A 21963-nucleotide genomic window follows, 5' to 3' on the forward strand; every position below is an offset into this window, starting at 1 on the left:
CTTGCTTGGTGTGTGAAGGAACAAATTTAGCTTTACCTAAGTGGGATGGTGTGTTAAGAAAGAGTCAACTCTAAAAACAATGGTCAATCATTAACGAATCAAATCAAATGGGACTATTTATTTTCTGAGGTGTCCCGACAACGACGTCGTCTTATAATTTCTAATTTTCCCAGTTGGATATTATATTTAATTTACATGCACGGTCCCAGTAAGCTTTTGTCTGCTGTACCCACCATTTTTTATATTGTTGCATGGATTCGTAGTAATATTAATATTATAATCACTACTGAAATCAAATTAAAGATTTTCATATTTTTCTTGTCCACCATGCAAATTGTTACATTATATATTAAGCTCAATAATGCAATTTTTCTTCTTCTTTTTGTTATGTATAATTTACACGGATAAATTACAACCGTCCCCTGAAGTAAGGTCTATTTAAAAAAAAACCCCTCATTTTTCAATAATTACTTCCACCCCCTTGAACTTTGTAAACGCCTTACGTTAACACCCTTTTGTAGGGGTGAATGTAAGCAATTTACAAATTACAGGGAGTTGGACGTAATTTTTAAAGTAAAAGGTTTTTTTTTTCAATTTTACTTCATCTGAGGGAGGTGTATGTAATTTACCCTACGACTCATTCAATAAATATATAGAAATATATAGTAGCGGCTGCTATATGGATCTAATTGATCATATAATATAAACTTACAATAAAAATAATTCAAGTATTTAAATTGATATTTTTAACAGCTTTCTTTGAACCAAAATTAAGTGAATTTTTTAGTGCACTTCTCATTTTGCTAATAAGAAAGTCAATGGTCAATGAAGAAATTTTAGTTCACCATTTAAGACTCCTATTTTCTATTCAATTTTAATTATTCCCAAATAATTCTTTGAAAATTTGTTTATTCATTCCTAATTTCCAATTTTCGAGATTCTTTAAACAAGAGTGCAATCATTTTTTTGATTTTTCTGTTCCGATATTGAATCCGATTTAATCCGTCCGATTTAATTCAATAAAAAAAAGGGCTTTCTTCATTAATTTTCCATCACAAAACAAAACCCCATAAAAAAAAACTGCAATCTTTTTTCATCCAACGACAGCATATCCCTCACACGGGGTAATTAATTAATGAAGGTTAATTATTGGGATTAATCAATAATAAAACACCCCCCTCTCATCTACAAACTTGTTCTCGTCGCCGAACAACAAACTGTCATTAGTAATAATCATTTGCTTAACCTCCTCAAGATCATACTCTAATCCACTGTTTTCAACAACCCCATTCGTCAGCTTTTGATGATGATGATCAAGAATTGGATCTCCATTAACGATATTTTTCCCATAGTACTGCAGCATAAACTTCTGATTATTATCTTCATGGCCGCCATAGCTGATCTGGCTGCAGCTCCCATCAGAAGAACAGCTGGCAGCAGCTTCATTATTAACCCCTCCGAACACGAGCATGTTGCTGTCTTTAACAGGTTGGTTATTGTACTGAAAACCCTGGTTTTGTTGGTAGTAATTAGGAAACTGATTGGTTAAGAAAAATGGCGGCTGGCTGTTGAGATAGTTTTGTGAAGATGAGGTGTTCGACGAAATGTCTGTGAGAGATTTAGTAGCATGGGTGTAGAAAGAGGTGTAGAGGGTAGAGAGAGAGTGGGATTGGGAAAAGGGTGGTGAGAATTTGGCAAAGAGTTTCTTCTTCAGCTTTGTATTCCAGTGGTTCTTGATATCATTGTCTGTTCTTCCTGGTAATTGACCTGCTATTATTGACCACCTGCATTTTTTTGTTATTTGTTGCATTTTTCAGACAAATGTTTTGCCTTTTTGTTGACATTTTATGTATGAAATATTGTAAAAAAAAATGAAATAGTAAATTACCTGCTTCCGATATTAGCGTAGAGTGAACAGATAATTTTGTCTTCCTCATCAGAAAATTCACCATGTTTAATGTTGGGTCTCAGGTAATTAAGCCACCTCAATCTGCAGCTCTTCCCACATCTTTTAAGACCTAATATAAGGACAAGAAGATCAAATTGATGAACAAAGATGAGAGAGAGAGAGAGAGAGAGAGAGAGAGAGAGAGAGAGAGAGAGAGAGAGAGAGGAGGTTTTTCATTTATATACCAGCTTTTTGAGGGAGAGAAATCCAGTTACTAACAGTGCCATAGTTGTGAATGAAGTCCTTAAGTTTAGCATCTTCTTCAGGAGACCATGGCCCCTTCTTCACATTTGCCTTATCACAGCAAGGAGCCCTCCCCATCTCTCTCTCTCTCTCTAGACTCTCTCTCTCTATACTATATATAGAATTTAGTGTATGTATGTATATGTTGGATGTTGGAGAAACTTGTCTCACTTCATCTCTCCAATTTGACTTGGTGTTTGTGTGGTGGCCTCAACCTCAGTTCAGCCTTTTTATTGAAACATTTTGAACTAGAAAACAGTAAAATGTCTTTCATATATATTTCCTGATGGCCTAAACAAGTCAAACTATATCAACAGTTATACACACACACACATATATATATATATATATTAATAATAATAAAATATATTATGTGTTTATATACAGTATATATATATGTAATGATTATTAAGACAAAACCCCAGTTTCATAATTAAGACAAGTAAGGATCGATTCGATATAATAAAGGTGATGGATGCAGATTTTATATTTAATTATCAGAAAATAGTAAGAAAAACAGCATGGCTGGTTTGCTACAGTTAATATGATTTTAGTAACTGAGTGATGAGAATTGATCGAATTATTCCTTTTTATAGATTGAATGACTTATCAATGTTTTTGTTACTTTTTACTTTGATATTATTTTTGGTGCTTTTTATGAATTGTCACACAGCTATATATGTAAGAGTAATGAGTAGCTAAAAAAGTTAAACTGGTTCTTGTACACTGTGGAATTGAGTGAACCATTCGGTTACAGTTTCATACTTCTTATTCTTATTTTTCGATAAATTACATTCACCCCATGTAATGTTAAATTACGAAAAAATCATCGCGTTTGGGTAATTACAACCACTCTTTAATTATAAATCTTTTTACACGTTCACGCTTATTGTATAAAATTCAACAGAATTTCTAGATTATGTGCAATATTCTTCGGTTTACTTTCTTTTTTTTTTTTTTTTTTTTAATTTTTAGGTTTTGAGAATATAAGGGCACACTTAAAAGGAGACAAGTGTCCTCGTCTTTATTGACTTTGGAACACTAAGATGAGTTAATTTTGGTTAATCCTACGTTAATCACTGGTTTTTTTTTTTTTTTTTTTTTGATAATTACGTTAATCAGTGGTTGGCTAACTAAGATTAGATTCTTTTTACCAGAATGATCTTTTCATTAATTTAGTAATCAGTTATCTTAGATTTTCTTACGTGGGTCACCCTCTATCCTTGCTTAATTTCAGTAAAACATGTCGTATATTGTAATTTAAATATTTGAATTACTATCGTTGTTTATAAAATAAATTACACTTAATTACAACTAGTTAATATAAGATGTTTGATCTAATTAGATTTCAATTAATGTATAGTTGCATCACAAGAATCAAACATTTCAATTTGGAGTCCTTCAAAGAATATATTCCAACTTGGTTTAGTTGTTGAGTCCAACCAACTCGAATTATTTTTTTGAGTAAATTACAATCGTCCTATGAGATAAGATCTATTTACAAAAAAACCTCTCATTTTTTTTTCTCATAATTACATTCATCTCACTCCAATTTGTAAATTTCTTAAATTAACACTATTTTGAGCCAGGGTGAATGCAAGAAATTTACAAACTGCAGGGGCTGATGGTAATTTCTCTATAATAAGTGCACTATTTTATAATCAAATTGAGTTGTTATCGAACAAAAAATAATACTTTGTACATACAAGACTATACAAATGTTTTATTCCACATTTATGGTCAAGCGGTGCATTCAACTTGTGTATGTCTTACTATGTAGGTACATTCATTTTTATTTACTATGTAGTACTATTAAGTATATATAACAAATTCATTAAAATAATTTAGAAGATAGGGTAACCAATTACAATATAGCATATTCTTTCTACCTACCAACATATTATATATCTTATTTCCATTAACATTAATTTATATAACTTATCTTGTCGTACTTTGATTTTTTTTTATGATAAGAGAGGAATTCGCAATCAACTATATATGTGCACTGATTAATGCTATATTCTCGAATAATAGCTTACAAATTATATAAGAGCCGTAAAACATATATAGCAGACTAATCATGTGTGACAAACTCCACCGAGCAACCATTAACTGCAGGATTCGAACTTGGATTATTTAACACGAACTAGCTCACTTGCTCCGACTGCTAGACCATCCCGTAAACTTATTGTACTTTTCTTTTACTTGAAATAATGGGACAAAGGTTTCTCAAAAAAAATAAAAAAAAATAAATAATGGGACAAAGGAAAAAGGTGGTAATAAAAGAGAGAGAGCCAAAATAGAAAAGGACAAAAAAAATGGGTGGAAAAAAGGAAACAATGTCAAAGGGGTTTCGACTGAGATTTGATGGACAAGGGTGCCGTCATTGGTTGGTTGCGTGTGGTGAAATAATACTACTAATAATAATAATAATATATAAAATTAATTAATTATTAATTGGTATTGGGATGCGTTGCCACACGATGGCTGAGCGGTCGAAACGTGTACCTTTGTCTGGCCCACTACACCAAAACAACCTATTATTATTCTTATTAGCGTAAATTACAACTGTTCCCTGAAGTAAGGTCTATTTACAAACCGAACCCCCAATTTTCCAATAATTACATAAATCCCCTTGAAATTTGGGGGGTTTTTGTATTTTTTTGGGAAGTTTTGGGGTTTTAGAGAGATAAAGTGTTTTTTGTTATAAACCGTAAAAAACATTTCATTAAGTATTTCATGAGGATGAGTTTATAGTACACAATGCGACTGTCGGACTGTGCCCGCTCGGTGAAACCGGACTGAAATTTCGGTAAACCAAAAATTCGATACGCAAATTATTTTTGTTTGACTATTCAAAATTATGGAAATAATTTTTAGATGAACTATTTCTTAACTACTTATAGATCAACATAGAATATAGTATAGTATATATTAGAGTGCTAAAAAATATTAACAAAGTATAAGAGCATTTAATTTTTAGCAAAAAACGTGTACTATAGCACACATTTTATTGTTATTTTGCTTGACTGTTTAAAGTTTAGTGAAAAAAAATCATAGGTCAACAATTTATTTACTACTTATAAATATAAATCTTCTATATATGTGAGGCAAAAGTAATATTTTTTTTTAACATTTAAGCAATTTCAGCAAAAAAACGACAATTTTATATGTATATTTTAGTGTTAATTTAAATAAAAATTTGACAATTTCAGGGATTTTTAGCAAAAAACCGTGTTGTATAATAGTTTATGATTTTTTGTGAATTTTCTTGATTATTAAAAACATAGTAATTTATTTTAACTGAACTATTTTTAATTATTTACGAGTGGTCAAAAGTGCTAAAAATCATTTTAATTGGGATAATTATAACAACCCCTTAACTATGTATTTTCTTATTAAAAAACTCCTCCCTCGTTTAGGGGGTTCGCCATAATTTGCCAAAAAAATCATCATAAGCCACGAAGAAGGGCATACACATTCTTTTCGAGGCATAGACCTTTAATAGCTCACCATCTGTTTCCAATATGAATGAAGTTACTGCACATCCACATTTTATACTTGAACATTAATCAGAGCAGAAACAATTGACAATCACATTTTCCGATCAATTCATATCAGATGGTTTTTCGTCTTTTTTAGTTTGTAGAATCATTTAGCTTAAAATAGGAGGAATGTTGTCAACTCTGCCTCTATAACCGAGTCCGAATGCTCGATGCCTTGTAACGGCAGTAATCACTAAAATGGGCTCGGGAAGAGAATAATGCCTTAGGTCACTTGTATGGACCTATATTTAACAACTAAATCCTCGTCAAAGCATACCTTCTAATTCTATCGATTATTAGAAAAAGAGAAACTTGTATCGATAGATATATATCTTTACAAGGAATTTCAAATGCTTTTGTTTTACATCAAGCACTTGAGTCGAAAAATCCAAACCATCAGCAGAAAATATAAACTAGAACAAGTTTCAGATTCCATTAGGTAGGAAAACAAAGAACTATCATGTTAGTTGAGAACCAGATTATGTGATTAAACATTAGGAAACATCAATATACAGAACTACTTTCCTGCAAAATATTTATTTATCTCATCGTATCTTCTCATTTCTTTCGGAAAGCTATGTAACCGGTTCATATCATTAAAGGCAACAGCTTATAAACCCCGTTGGCACATGACAAAAAACAAGAAAAAAATGACTAGGCCTTTTTGCAAGTCAATAACATGTAAACTTTTCAGTTGGAGAACACATGAGGAAACATATTGACCTTAGACATACCCGAGCGATCTTTTTGTTATAGAAATTTGTATGTATTGAGAGTTGTAGCGATAATATTAGACTGACTTCAAAATGCTTCCATCTTAGAACAAGCATACATTGGGTCATAAAACCAAAATATCAGCACAATTATTATGAGCAGAAATTTGTACGTATTAGAACAAGCATACACTGGGGTAAGAAAACTAATATTTCAGCAGAGTTTCGAAAAGGATTAGAACGATTTAAAATCTTTTTGTTTCCCTTTCTAGAGTCAAAAGGCACGGACTTGTAGCTATTTGTACGTAATGGGACATGTAGCTATAAAATTGGACTGACTTAAAAATGCTCCGTATTGAAACAAGTATAGAATCGGTCATAAAACCAAAATATGAGCAGAAATTTGTACGAACTTGGACCTATAACATTAGAATGACTTAAAAACGCTTCCGTATTACAACAACCATAGAATGCGTCATAAAACCAAAATATCAGCAGAATATTATCATCAGAAATTTGTTATGTATTGGGTCTTGTAGCTATACAATTGGACTGATTTTGAAATGCTTAGGTTTTAAAACAAGCATATAATGGGTCATAAAACCAAAGTAGCAGGCATTATTAGCAAAAAAATGTACATACTCGGACTTGTAGCAATAACACCAGACCTGACTTTAAAATGCTTCCGTATTAGAACAAACACGTACGCATAGGGGCAAAAAACCAAACTTCCAACAGAATTTGGAAAAGGATTAGAACAACGTTGACGTACTGGGATTGGAAACCATAACATTAGGCTGACTTTATAGTGCTTCCGTATCGGAACAGGCATACATTGAGTCAGAAAACCAAAATTTCAGCAGAATTTTGAAAATTATTAGAACAATGTAAAATCTTTGTGTTTCACTTTTTATAGACGTAAGCGTGGGACTTATATCTATTTCTACGGGACCTGTAACTAATTGTACGGGACTTGAAGATATAACATTAGACTGACTATGCTTCCGTATCATTTGGTACCAGAGCAATGATATGAACTACGCCAACCATGTGACGAGACCTGATATCAATACTTCGGATATCAAATCCTGGACCGTCCAAAAGAAGGAATCAAAGGGTAAAACCGCGACCTGTTGCCTATAAGGAGGCAAGAACCTTGGTATGTGAAGACGCCACAATCGATTGCGGAAGATTGATTGATAAGTTAGGGGAACACCACGGAGATCAACTCTATTAAGTTCATTTAAAAATAATGGTTCTTGAAGAACCGAAGAGGCGCACTCTTAATCAAAATGATTTCAATACATTGTTGTGTGTTTTTTATTCATGCAACTTGTTCCCTTTATATAGGGTTCAGCTACTCTTATCTATTTCATAAGCTACTAATCTAACTAATTAAACTAATCAGTAATTACTTTGCTAATCAAATTAACAAATCAAATTAGCACCAAATCTGCTAATCAAATCAATCTTCAGACATGTGAATGCTTCATTTAGAGCATTTTAAGGTCGATATCTTTGTCATTAAAACCTCCCTAATTTGATTTTCTCTTATTATAAATATGAATGGGCTTGTAGTTGTATTTAGACTCAAGCTGGGCTTCCGAACGTTTGACATCTCACCCGTTTGTTGAATTAGCCCAGTTCATGCTTCTTGAAAAGTTTCAGCCCACAATGTAATTAATATTCTGGAAACATTGGAAATCTTTGATAGCTTGATGTGATTGGGATCGCATCACATAACTTATTTCTTACTCGAGCAAACGCCACCTCAGCATCCCCGATAAATAAATGTGGGCCTGTAGTGTACCCGAAGAGACCCCAAAACTGCAACACCGCTAAAAAAATAAGGCAAAAAAGATGAAGAGAAAAAAAACCTCATATTCAAATTCTGGGCATAACGTGATCTATATCAACTCATTATGAATAATTTCGGAATAATAAAATATTTGTTAAAAAGTGACGAACATACATGTAGGCTTTCAAGAGTTGTGAACAATAATGTGATATATATCCTGTCAACTCGAGGTAGGTTTTTCTTGCCAATAATTCCAAGAACCTGGTCAAACAAAAAACAGAGAAAGTAATTGAACTGCATCTCAGAGTGAGTCCAAAAAGGTAAAAAAAAATTACAGACATCCATCCAGATTTTCTTCATAGCCTTCTTGAATTGGCTGGAACCCTTACCTGTTTACCCTTGTGGGGTAAAGCAATTAGTGTTCCAAACAAGGGTTTCCCTACCAATAAATTTGTAATACAATCAGTTAGGTATTAGACAAAGCTTCATATTTGATAATAGAGCGAAAAAAAGCATAGACATATTACCAATAATAAAAGTTTTGTGCCGTCTATCGGATCCAATACCCTAACAAAGTCTGCAAAATCTTGTTTGCACTTCCATTGATTCTCCTCTCCAAAACTGCAGTTTGCAATACTTCGTTATACATTAAACCATCTAAACAATTTCATGAAGTAAGAACACAAGGCATCTTGTATCATAATACAACTTCTATGAGATAACAAGTAAACTCAGCAGTCAATCCAAGGATAGATAGGAGCAGATAATTAGAAGCTATTGCGCATACATAGGACAAGATGAAGAGTGGACTCCTTCTGTATGTCGTAATCAGCAAGAGTCCTACTATCCTCAAACTGTTTCCCAGCGAAGATCAACATTTGTTGGTCCGGTGGAATGCTTATCCTGAATCATAACATTATCAATGGTGTCTGAACTCTCAACCACAGACACCATTGATCATTTATCTTTGTTAATTGATTCTAAAAAAGCCCATTGAAGTTGAGGATGATGTCTGATATCATTATATATTTGTAGCTAGAAAATATTGCTAATTCTTTGAATTGTGCTAACACATTAATATTTTCTCACATCTCCCCTCCCTCACCTATCCCTCACTTTGTATGATTAGATCAAGGTAAAATCTTTTTGTTTCCCTTTCTATAGACAAAAGCTTAGGACTTGTACCCAAGCAAATCCAAATTTATTGTTTGTAAACCAAGCACCGGAATTGAAGAAGTTAGAACAACTAGTAAGGAAACTCACGACATCAGCTCTTATATGATCTGCATTTCCCCAGTTTCAACTTTGCCACCTGCATTGAACCAAATGAATCTACACGAAATAACAATGAAACATTGAAGAAAATAATATTGAAAATGTAAATTAATTATTCAACAAAATAAGGTGATGTGGATACTTGGACCAGGAGCAATCTGGAGTATTCTAGAAATATTGCGGTCGACGTTTCTCATCAGCAAAGGCAAACCCTAGCAAAAAAGATATAGAGAATTAGAGGAAATGAGGCTTAGATCTGTTGTTCAAGCTGGCAAATAGACATTTGACCACGCCCATGACTGCAGAATCACCGGTTGCATGCGATTGGGGAAATATAAAATACCCCAAAATCACAGCCATCTGGGTTCGCCACGCCAAGATATGGGACGGTTACACAATGCACACTCCATCAGCTCTACCAAAAATCAAGAATCATATGCACAGACATATGCGCGAGCAAGCGCGCACACACATATGTTCTTTGTCCTGGACCAGTCGATTGACTTTGTTCCTACTATATGATTCATCGTCTTCCCCACTCTCTTCGAGCCCTCCCAGGCCTGAATACTGAGATGCCAAGAATATTTGGTCAATGCAAGAAAATATTGGATAATAAAAAAACATAATCATCACGAAATAAAATGTGTTCTTAATATGATGATACACAGTTATTTACCTCTTCTTTTGCTTGACAGCACCGAATCTAGCTCAGCCAGTCCAGATTTGACTTACTCGCCGTAGCTCAAAGTACAACACTCCCTGGATAGAAGAAGACTGAAAGTCATATGTTTGGGGAAAATTAGTAAAATAAATAAACAAAGATTTTGTTCGAGGTTCAAGACATCCCAATCGCCATCTAAAAAGTTGCCCCAAAATGTTGGAGTAAATATCTTCTGAACAAGAAATGGAGGAACTTGAAATGACCATAGAAAAAAAAACATGGTTATAAATTTGAAAGAATACATCACTTGTATATCATTAAATGGAGCATAAATATATCCATCACACACAAAATTATCAGTAAGTGTAGTAAGTAGGGAGTTGAGGCAATCAATGATGCCCAACCAATGATTTGTTCGAGAATCTTTGCCAAAAGATCGACCAGACCTCAACACACTTCCTTTGGAGTTTCTTGGTGCCTGAGGTTATTAAATTAATCATGAAAGCATAAGCCATATAATATTTAATAAATAAAAATATATTATAACTCAACATTACGTGCAGACACTAAAGTTCATGGGCCACGTCTGTAGAAGTCTCTAAAAACCTCCTCCACAAGTGGGCCTACTTGGGCCATGTTCATGGGCTGATTTGGTGTCCGAAATCCCTCAATAAAACAATTATTTCATAGTAAGGGATTTTAAAGCAACCTTTTCCTCAACGAGATCAACTTCAGTTTGAGGTTTAATGATGTATTTTCCGTAATTGTTTCTCTGTCAGGCATTGTCGTAATCCAATGAAAATATCATAACCCTGTATGTATGCATAAAGGGCAGGGAATTTTATGATGAACATAAATTGAGCACAATGTCAGGTTGAGAAATAACCATAAAAAACAGGAAAATATATCAAGAAGCAAATATTTGATACTGATTTTTAATACCAGAATTAAAACACAATGATGATGATGATCTTTCAACCTTCCAAAACAACAATCAAAGGCTTTTGAATTGTTAATTGTGAATCGCCGGCCAATTCAGACCCGTGAAAGGTTTATGGTTCACACCCGTGGACCATAGGTTTTACGATTCACGACAATGATTATGTATATCCCATACTACGATAAATTGGCAACCACACCCCCTCTTATAAAAATCTCCAATTTATTACGCCTTTATAGTATTAAGTCCACTTAGTTTTTCTTAATTAGTGCATCTAAAATTCAAAAAAATGAAAAAAATATTAATTTTTTCTTTTCCTATCTTCTAGTTTTGTAAAAAAAATCTTTTTTTTAGCAATACCTTAAATTCATTAGTGTTCGAACAATATTTTTTTTAACGTTATTTTGTAATATATATTCGCCCCCCAATAATATAATCCTGGCTTCGCCACCGCATGATACGAATATGAATACGCGACGTATACACATAAATAGAGTGGGATGGCCAAAATATATTTTCAGAATTCAACCGGTCAAATCCCAAAATAAGAAAGGTAACATGGAAATAATGAATCAGTGATACCTAATACAATCTGGCAACAACTCAAGGGAGAAAATAATCAAATAGACCAATGCTAAAAAGATCATTTTATTATCCATATAATATTAAATTAAATAAAGAATTTGTTTATTTTAACGTAGATAAAACATTCAATTAAGAAAACAGATGTATGTGCAAGAAACTTCAATTACCGACGTCATCAACCGTAAATAAATTCTACTTCTACTCATAACCTAGGGCTTCTTGCTCTCGAAATCTGCTTTGTGAACTTTCGATCTGGTGGTTTATATAGGGAATTAGGGCTTTAAGTCTGACTTCATTCCCACGTTTAAGAGAGATAATAATAAGATAAGTACACGTTTAAGAAGATAGGTAAGTACTCTTTATTTTGCCTGTATGAGTATAACTCAACTGATTGCGGAATGGTAAGTAGGAGCAGGCACCTAGGATCCAATCCCCAGTGTGAGAAGTTTAACTCCAATGAGGGTTGGTTCCTTGTAGGCATCAGGTCCGACTCTGCTGTCCTAACGAGCCGTTGAGTGAGGGTCGGTTCCTTGTCAGCAGATCCGAGTTCGCTATCCTAACGAGCTGTTGAGTTACCAAAATTTCGCCTTTTAATTCAAATAATAAGATAATACACGTTTATGAATATAATTATGGTAATTTATTAAATCTTTTTGCTGAAGTAATTAATTTTTTTATACTTTCTATTTAGGTAAGTCGGTTTTTTATTATGTAATTTTGTTTAAAGTCAAGGGTAATTACTTAATTGCTTACTATATTATCATATCAGATATTCCACCTATTTGTAGACAACTAACTTGTGATTAAAATTTAAAACTGAATATTTTATTGGACTTGACTAGGGTGAGACCTGTGTTCTAAACTTATATGAGATATGCATTAATCACCATTATTTTTTTAAGATTGTGAGACCTGTGTTCTAAACTTATATGAGATATGCATTAATCACCATTATTTTTTTAAGATTAAATCTGGACCCTAGGAAAATAACATGGCTTATGTTCCAAAAAATAAAGTATTTTACCAAATTATCCTTCGATTATTTTCTTTATTAAATTAATATAAAATAGATTAACATTGAATTGTCTAATTTATTCCCTACTATATTTTAATTAAATAATTAATTTAAATTCATTGTGATCGAGTTTTATTTGATAAATAGTCGAAAAAAATGCATTCATTAGGGATAGAACTTGTAACATCTTAATACATTGAACACTCCTAACCATCCAAGCAAATTAACTTATTATTATATATTTAACCATAATTGTATATATCGGTAAAATACAATATAAAATGATAATAAATGTATGTATTTAAATACTGTTAAATAAAATATTAATTGCGACATTCATTATTATTAAATGATATTAAATAAATTATTAACAAATTTAATATATTAAAGTTTGAAAAATATAAAGAATTGCAGTTCAATACGCCAAACATCTATCATTAATTATATAATATTAGAAATGTGAATAAACTCCACCATTTAAAAATGTAAAGAATGATCAATTAAATATAAATAAATGCATAGCTTAATCCAAACTCACTTATGTTATTAAATTGATAGTGTGACAAATCCAAATAAAAAATAAAATAATATGTTTATTTAGAAGAAGAAAAAATTATAACTCATTCCAATTAGTAGTTTTTTTACTTTAAAATAAAAGTATATACTACAAATTAAAATACTATATTGTGGATTTTCTTTTAATATTTAATTTAATCAAATAGTAAGATTTGAATCGATTGCTTAACTATTGACATAACGTGTTACATAATTGATTTAACTATTTATAAGTAATGTCTAATATTTTTTAATTCAATTTTGTCATAAAAAATAATAAATTTAATTCCTAACACATGTAAGAACCTAATCGTAAATCGTAATATTTTATCAAAGCGTAATATTTGAACCAATTAAGCTCAAGTCCTTTTAATTCGTAGACATTATTCAAATATTTGAATCGATTAAGCGCGCTCAACTATTGACAAGAACGTCTTAATCAAATTAACTATTATTAATTAAAGTGTAATACATTTTTAATTCAATTTTATCATAAAAAAATAATTCCTAAATTACGTAAAAATCAAATCATAAGATTAATTAAAGCGTATGATTTGAATCAATTAAGCGCAAGTCCTTTTAATTTGTAAATATTATTCAAAAATTTGAATCGATTAAGTTAAACCACTGACAAGAACGTATTAATCGAGTTAACTATTTATAATTAAAGTCTACTATCCTTTTAATTCAATTTTAACAAAACAAAAATAATTTAATTCGTAAAATCGTAAGAATCAAATTGTAAATCGTAAGATTGAATCTAACCATGAACCAATTAAATCTTACGATTTTTACGAATTAAATTTTATTATTTTTTATGATAAAATTCAATAAAAAAAAAGATAGTAAACTTTAACTATACATAGTTTGATTAATACGCTATTGTAAATTATTGAGTTTAACCGATTCAAATATTTGAATATTGTCTACGAATTGAAATAAGTTGAGCTTAATCGATCAAATCTTTAAATATTGTTCTTGAATTGAAAACACATGAGTTTAATTGATTCAAATATTACGATTTAATTAAATCTTACAATTTACGATTCAATTCAAACTTCAAATTCTTTCGAAATTCATTTTAAATTAAACGATTTGATCAGCATTTCCTTAGATTATTAAATTATAGGGGCCTTAAGATATAGGTCCCTAGTGACAAAACTTATTAGAACTAAATGACAAGTCCAACTAAACATTTGCTTCACATCCTTTGTAAAATTCATTCCAAAAATGCCCTTCCACTCACAAATTCGAAATCTACATTTAGTAAATTCAAACTGCATTTATCTTTTTATTTGTTCTGCACGTTTTTTAATTTCTTTTTTTACAGAATATATTTTTTGTCATTTTATTTTATTTTCTCATTTTAGCATTAATACACTGTTATTAAAAAAAAAAAAAACTACATAATATTGAAAATTACAAAAACAAAAGCATGCTATTTATTTATTTTTTTAAATCCAATATACATATTTTTCAGTAGTAGACAATGGTATACTGTGGTATACTATAGTATATTACTATCGTATACTATAGTATATTACTATCGTATACTATAGTATATTACTATCGTATACTACGGTGTACTATGTTTTACTATGGTGTACTATCAAACCCTAGTTGTCAACAACTCACAACCATCACCAACCCTAGCAGCAAAACACAGGTGCCGTCGAACTCTAGCGGTTAAACCAAGCAAAATCTCTTCGATTCACAACGCCGTCAGACACTCGTAGACGACTAGAGCCATTTTGAAAACCCTACTTTCGCCATTTGGAATCCTAACACCGCTAGCAAACGTAGATCAATCACCGCTGACCCGTCCTCATCGTGTACGCAATTAAACCCGCACTTACCATGAATTCACCACAACCAGCGCCTAGCCACCGCTAAAAAAAAAACGAAAAAGATCTCGCACACATCTCACCATCCCTTACCTGATGCAATCGTCACTTCCCCCGGTCAAGGCAAGTCAGGGATATCGGCGCCGGCGCGCAAGGGCGTCTGATTTAGCCACCACTGTCGGTTGCAGATCTGTTGTTCCTTTGCGAATTTTTAAAAACTCAGACCTACTAATTAAAAGAGAAACTCAGATCTGTTGTTCCTCAGCGAATTTTTAAAAACTCAGATCTACTAATTAAAAGAGAAAGAAAAATAAAGCAAAAGAAGGAAAACGAGTGCAGAGATTAAGGCAAGGAAAAACAAGAGAGAGAGAGAGAGAGAGAGAGAGAGAGAGAGAGAGAGAGAGAGAGAGAGAGAGAGAGAGAGAGAGAGAGAGAGAGAGAGAGAGAGAGAGAGAGAGAGAGAGAGAGAGAGAGAGAGAGAGAGAGAGAGAGAGAGAGAGAGAGAGAGAGAGAGAGAGAGAGAGAGAGAGAGAGAGAGAGAGAGAGAGAGAGAGAGAGAGAGGGAGGGGGAGAAGTTGGGCGGCGGAAAGGATAGAGGGAGGGGGAGAAAGAGAGAATAATAAAATCAGAATATATTGTGATTTTTATTGGTAACATTAAGGGTAGTTTTGGGTTTAAAAAAATTAAAAGGATGTGTATCAATTTCTTTTGAGAACTAAGGATTTAATAAGAAAATTCTAATTAAGTTTGTCCCCTATATCAAATTAGGTTTGGTTTGAGGGGTGTCATGCATATTAATCCTAAATTATATTATATAAAGATTTGTTACTATGGGATTTTTTTAATATATAATAATAATTATATGAGAATTAATAATTTATTTAACATTATTTATATAAGTTTTATAATCATTATACATTGTAGCTTTGTGATATATATTCGTATTGTTAGTTTATTCTCAATTATGTGTTGTGTCTTAATGGTAAGTATTTTTGTATGCTTTTAGCTGGTCACAAGTTCGAATTCAGGTTGATGCAATTTTGGATGGGTGGTTTAATGATTTTTACAAATAATGATATAATTGACTTTATAAATTTTAATTCAGCAATAAATATTGATTTAAAATTGCATTAAAATAGAGAGGGTAAAATTGACATTTGATTAATAATTTATAATTGCCGATTTTTTTTAAAATAATAATTGTACAAAGGGTATTTGCGACAATACATAAATGAGGAAAAAATAGGTTGTGTTGCTGGGACACGTGTCGCAATCTGAAGCGTGTTCTTGGAATCTCACGGTAGAAAGACCCTATTTTATTACTATTTTTTTCTTTTTTGGAGGGCCGATCATAACTGAATAGGGTAAAATTATTTTTCGTCCCTGACGTTTAGAGTCAAAATCAAAATAGTCCCTATGTTCCTAATTTTGTTCAATATCATCCTTTGGACACAATTTTACCGCAAAAAAAGAGCATACTTTACCTAATGCCTACACTACCCTTCAAAACCTTGGGGATGAAAATGAAATGTACCTAATTTTGGGCCTCACACAATTTTTTTTTCTTTTTGCAATTTTTTTAACATCAATTATTTTGATAAATTCAAATTCTCGTATAATTAGTTTATGCAAAGTTTTTAATAATCGTTATTAAACATAAATGCTATAATTGTTTGGTTCATATAAATTAGCATTTAATATTTTTTTTTATTTGGTTGCAAAATTTCTAAAACATAGTAGTATTTTGTTAAGTTCTTTTTTTTGAGTAAATTTTGTTAAGTTCTTGGGATATCTATTTTTCATGCGTATGTATAAGATCTATATGATTTATTATGGCTTAATCCCACTTTGCACTTTTGAAATAGAGTTTTTTGGCACTTTGCACCCTTGAAAAATAATAGCACGTTGCACCTTCACATTAAAGTCTTTTGGCACTTTGCACCATTAAAAAACAATAATAACACTTTGCACCCTCAAAACACAATAAACCATTCACTATGCACCCTGAATTGAATAATAAAGAGAATTTCATTTTTTATTGCGTTTTTTTTCGGGGTTCAAAATAAGAAAATAAATTGTTAATTTTTTCAACCTCCAATCTAATAGATGAAGGATATTTTTTAGTAAAATAGCGGAAGGATTTTTTTTAGTAAAATACTTTTGTGATAAAAAATATGTTTTTAAATATATTGATGAAATATATTTTTATTTTTGCACTTTATAGTTTCAAAATGATTGATGAATAAAAAAAAATCACATTTGGCATCCTAAAAGAATACCACTAAAAATATTCAATTGCCTTTATTAGCTTTATAAATTCATTTGGGTGCATTATGCAAGATATATTGTGTTTCTATGGTGCAAAGTGCTATTAATTTATGTTAAGGGTGGAAATTGTCAAAATGGTATATTTCAAGGGTGCAAAGTGGGATTAAGCCAATTTATTATAATGTTTAAATAAGTATTATAATCTTAAAATTGTCAAATTAGATATATTTCATTTTCGTCCCCAAGGTTTGAAGGGCAATGTGGGAATTAAGTAAAATATATTACATTTTGACAGTGAAATTGAATTTGGAGGATGACATTGAAGCAAATTAGAACCTGAGGGACTAATTTGATTTTGACTGTAAACCTCAGGGATGAAAATGAATTTTACCACCCTAACTGAATATTACATATAAATAAAATAGAGTAAACTGCAAATACTACCCCTGTGTTATCTTGAAATAGCAAAAACCCCCCTGTGATAAATAAACTAGCAAAAACCCCCCTGTGAAATTTAGTCAAAGGCGGAATCCCCCCTAGCTGATTTTTTAGACTTGAAATGACAAAATTGTCCCTCAAAATATATTTATATATATATATACATATTATATGTATATTTATTCTTTTTAATTTATTTGTTTAGAAATTAAAAAAAATAGTAAACAACTAAATTGATTATTTTTTAAATAAAATAATTAAAATATTTATAAAATATAAGAATTTATTAATTGCAAGATTCGAGGGGTATTTGTGTCTTTTTATATCATGTCAACCCTCAAATAGTTCCATAGGGGGGTTTTTGCTATTTAAATAATTTCACAGGGGAGGTTTTTGCTAGTTTATTTATCACAGGGGGATTTTTGCTATTTCGAGATAACACAGGGGTAGTTTTTGCAGTTTACTCAAATAAAATAGGGGTTTACTATTCATAGTGCAATTTTTTCCAGTTACAGTGCGAAATAATTCATTTGTCAAGAATTCATTTAACTTTTTTCCAAATTCTCTCAACCTCCGAATTTTTAAACTTTTCAAATCGTCAAATTTTTCCGATAATATCAATTAGAACACAATAATTATCAATACGAAAGAAACCTACTTCGATTTTGAGATAAAAAACGTATTTTTTTATCGAATTTTGACATTTTTTATGCATTTCGTGTTGTATTGCACGAAATGAAAGACTGCATTTCGTGCAATATAACACGAAATGCCTTTTTTTTCACAAATTTGTTTTATTTCGTGTAAATTTACACGAAATGCAAGCTTGTATTTCGTGTAAATTTATACGAAATAAAACAAATTTGTGAAAAAAAAGGCATTTCGTGTTATATTGCACGAAATGCAGTCTTTCGTTTCGTGCAATACAACACGAAATGCATAAAAAACATAAATTTATGGTTTCGTGTATCGTGAAAGAACACTATTTCGTGCTTCTTTGCACGAAATGCCTTCATCCATTTCGTGTTAGTGAATACGAAATGTTCAAGCACGAAATATAGTTGGGAAAGGTTTTGAGAGGATTGTTATTTTTTACTTTGAAAATTACAAATGAAATAAAGTCGCACTGCAAGGTGTCAAAATTTCTTCTATGAATAGCATTTCAGATAAAATAAGTCTAAAAAAAATTAATAATTAAAAAATGAAAAAGTGATTTTTTTTAATAATATATTTATCTCTCCTTTTTCCTAAAAGCTCGAGTTCTGGACCTTCTGGTTCGGATCCCTTCAAACATGGTAAAGCAAACAGCCATTGATAATCAACAGCAACCTCGAAGAATATTCTCCACAAAACCCCTACAATTCTCAAACCCTAGATCCATTCCGATCATCCTCCTCGTAATCGCAACCATTTGTCTGAAATCGCAGCCCTCACTTTCCAGCTCGCATCCTCCGCCGCCGCCGCCGCCGATCCCAATCCTCCCCATCCCAAACTCGAATCAAATCTCATGGCAGCTCACAGAGATGGCCATGTTCTTCCACTTCGGCACCAACACATTCACGGACTCCGAGTGGGGAACGGGTCAAGCCGACCCGTCCGCCTTCAACCCGACATCGTTAAACGCCACTCAGTGGGTCAACGCGGCCAAAGACTCGGGGTTCTCGCGGGTCATCCTCACCGTCAAGCACCACGACGGGTTTTGCCTGTGGCCGTCCGAGTACACCGACTACTCTGTAAAGTCGAGTACGTGGAGGAATGGGACCGGCGACGTGTTGAGAGAACTGGCCGCGGCGGCGAAAATCGCCGGCGTGCAATTAGGGATTTATCTCTCGCCGTGGGATCGACACGAGCCTTGTTACGGCAAGACTTATGAGTACAATGAGTACTATTTGGGGCAGATGACTGAGCTGCTCACTAGGTATGTTAACCTAATTCTGGATTTTTCTTTTTGGGGATGTTATTGTATAGATAAAGTAATTTGGGTGCTATAAAGTAATTATTGATATTCAGTTGTTTTCCCTAATTTGGAGCACTATATCTACTCTTATGGAAGACATCTCTTTACTTTTCTTCATTAATCTTGCTATGAGAAAACTCGTATATGAGAATGAAGATTGACAATTCATTCGATTTTCTTGCTTATATTGGGGCAGATATGGTGAGATTAGAGAAGTTTTCTTGGATGGTGCAAAAGGCGAGGGAGAGAAATCGATGGAGTACTTTTTCGAGGATTGGTTTAGTGTTATTCATCAACTTCAACCGCGGGCCGTCATATTTTCCGATGCGGGTCCCGACACACGGTGGGTTGGCGACGAGGGTGGTGTTGCGGGGACCACTTGTTGGTCTCTTTTCAATCGGAGTGATGCTAAAATCGGTGATACCGATACTGTGTAAGTTCGCTTATTCTCTTCTTGTTTGAGAGCTCTTATTTCATTGCGGTAGCTAGGGGTGGACGAGATTTCTGATTTCCTCTGGCTTAGTAAAACAAATCGAATTTGGAACAATTTTTTTCGATTCTGAATTCGAATTTGGAACATGAGATTCCAATCCGATTTTAATTTTCGAAAAATATTCCTGAAAACTCCGATTATTTTCGAGAATCACACTTACAATATCAATGTTATTATTGTGTATTTGATATTAGTGGTGACTTAAAAAAAGTGAAAACTCTCAATTCCGCCGATTCCTATCCGGTTTTTTTTTTTTTATTTGGATCAAATTTTCAATTCCAAATTCCGAAATTCCGATTTTTTATTTTTTTAGGAACAAAATTAGAACTAGTTTTTCACTTCCGAAAGAAAATTGATTTTTTTTGCGGAAGTGATATCAGATCCGTTAGATTTTTCGAAAAAAATAACAATTTAATTATAGAAAATGTTGCATGCATATTTGCTTGCAATGTTCAAGATTAATTTGATTCCCATCACCACTAATACTCTTGAAATTTTGTAACAGCTATTCCATAGGGGGAGATCCCTTCGGGCACGATTGGGTACCTGCAGAGTGCGATGTCTCGATCCGACCTGGATGGTTTTGGCATCCATCGGAATCTCCAAAATCCGCACTAACGCTTCTCGATCTATACTACAAATCCGTCGGAAGAAACTGTCTTCTCCTACTAAATGTACCTCCAAATTCTTCGGGTCTCATTTCCCAACAAGACATTCAAGTCCTCAAAGAATTCTCCGATATACGAAATTCCATTTTCACCCTCAATCTAGCAAAAAATGCCACGATTTCCGCTAATAGTACGAGGGGCAAAACAGGCGATTCTCGTTATGGCCCACGGAATGTTCTAGAAGAAGGAATCTACTCCTATTGGGCCCCAAACGGGTCAATTTCGGAGTGGATATTGTACTTGGATTTCGAAGAGGCTGTTACTTTCAATGTCTTGCTATTGCAAGAGCCGATCCAAATGGGCCAGAGGATTATCGAGTTTCATCTCGATTTCTTGAATGAGGGAGGAGAATGGGAGGTGGTGACTGGCGGCACCACTGTCGGATACAAGAGGCTGCTGCTATTTCCTAGTGTGAAAGCCAGCCGTTTGAGGGTTGTGATTGATGAATCTCGGGCCGACCCGTTGGTATCTTATTTGGGTATATATTTTGACCCGTTTTCTATTTCCGGACAAGTCTCGAAGATTTTCAATGGGAGTGAAGTTCTTCAGCAAACTACTCGCAGGAATTCCAGCACTTATTATGTATAGTTTAGTTTTAGCACAATTGTACAAGAGTGATGTATGTATCTATTGTAATTCCTTTTACAGTTTTGTATAAATTAACCTTCGCATTTACATTTTCTTGTCTTTCTTATTTTGAACCGATAAGCTCATGTTGGATTTATTGCATTTGACACCCATGTGTTTTCTCTAATTGCTAGAAAACCCCTCATGTTATTTAAATAGGAATAAAACCCCATAATTCAAAATTTTTTTAGCAAACTACCTCCTAAAAAGTAAAAACTCTCTATTTAGGGGGTTATGTGCGGAAAAAATGAATTAAGAGGCTAATTTTAATAAAATGGGGAGTTTTTTGCTAAATGCAATATACTCTATTCTATGCAGTCTTTCTAGGTGGAGACAAAATTTTGTTTCCACGTGCAGCAAATATACACTAAAAGTTCTATAGAGGGGTCG

The 21963-nt window shown here is 32.7% G+C and overlaps 2 protein-coding genes and 1 long non-coding RNA gene across 4 annotated transcripts; 1 reads left to right on the top strand and 2 right to left on the bottom strand.

The window, feature by feature from the left end:
* Window positions 1–1010: 1010 nt before the first annotated feature.
* Window positions 1011–2479, bottom strand: LOC105948992 (uncharacterized). Its single transcript, XM_088817234.1, has 3 exons — window positions 2134–2479; window positions 1889–2018; window positions 1011–1784 (listed from the first exon to the last, which is right to left on the bottom strand). The coding sequence occupies exons 1-3, from the start codon at window positions 2267–2269 to the stop codon at window positions 1160–1162; spliced, it is 891 nt and encodes a 296-aa protein (XP_088673360.1). The 5' UTR covers window positions 2270–2479; the 3' UTR covers window positions 1011–1159.
* Window positions 2480–7691: 5212 nt separating this feature from the next.
* On the bottom strand, window positions 7692–10689 carry LOC105949207 (uncharacterized). 2 transcript variants are annotated; one of them, XR_016030957.1, is made up of 10 exons: window positions 10630–10689; window positions 10199–10281; window positions 9866–10089; window positions 9665–9734; window positions 9511–9559; window positions 9035–9176; window positions 8775–8868; window positions 8637–8686; window positions 8422–8508; window positions 7692–8276 (listed from the first exon to the last, which is right to left on the bottom strand). It is a non-coding gene; the product is annotated as an uncharacterized LOC105949207 (long non-coding RNA). The 2 variants fall into 2 exon arrangements; XR_016030956.1 differs by lacking the exon at window positions 9035–9176 and having other exon boundaries at window positions 7861–8276; window positions 10199–10435; window positions 10531–10661.
* Window positions 10690–19006: 8317 nt separating this feature from the next.
* On the top strand, window positions 19007–21680 carry FUC1 (alpha-L-fucosidase 1). Its single transcript, XM_012982563.2, has 3 exons — window positions 19007–19746; window positions 19982–20218; window positions 20784–21680. The coding sequence occupies exons 1-3, from the start codon at window positions 19121–19123 to the stop codon at window positions 21532–21534; spliced, it is 1614 nt and encodes a 537-aa protein (XP_012838017.2). The 5' UTR covers window positions 19007–19120; the 3' UTR covers window positions 21535–21680.
* The last annotated feature ends 283 nt before the right edge of the window (window positions 21681–21963 follow it).

This window comes from Erythranthe guttata, chromosome 4, assembly GCF_056151865.1.
Source record: "Erythranthe guttata isolate IM_541 chromosome 4, IM_541, whole genome shotgun sequence".
NCBI classification, from domain to species: Eukaryota; Viridiplantae; Streptophyta; class Magnoliopsida; order Lamiales; family Phrymaceae; genus Erythranthe; species Erythranthe guttata.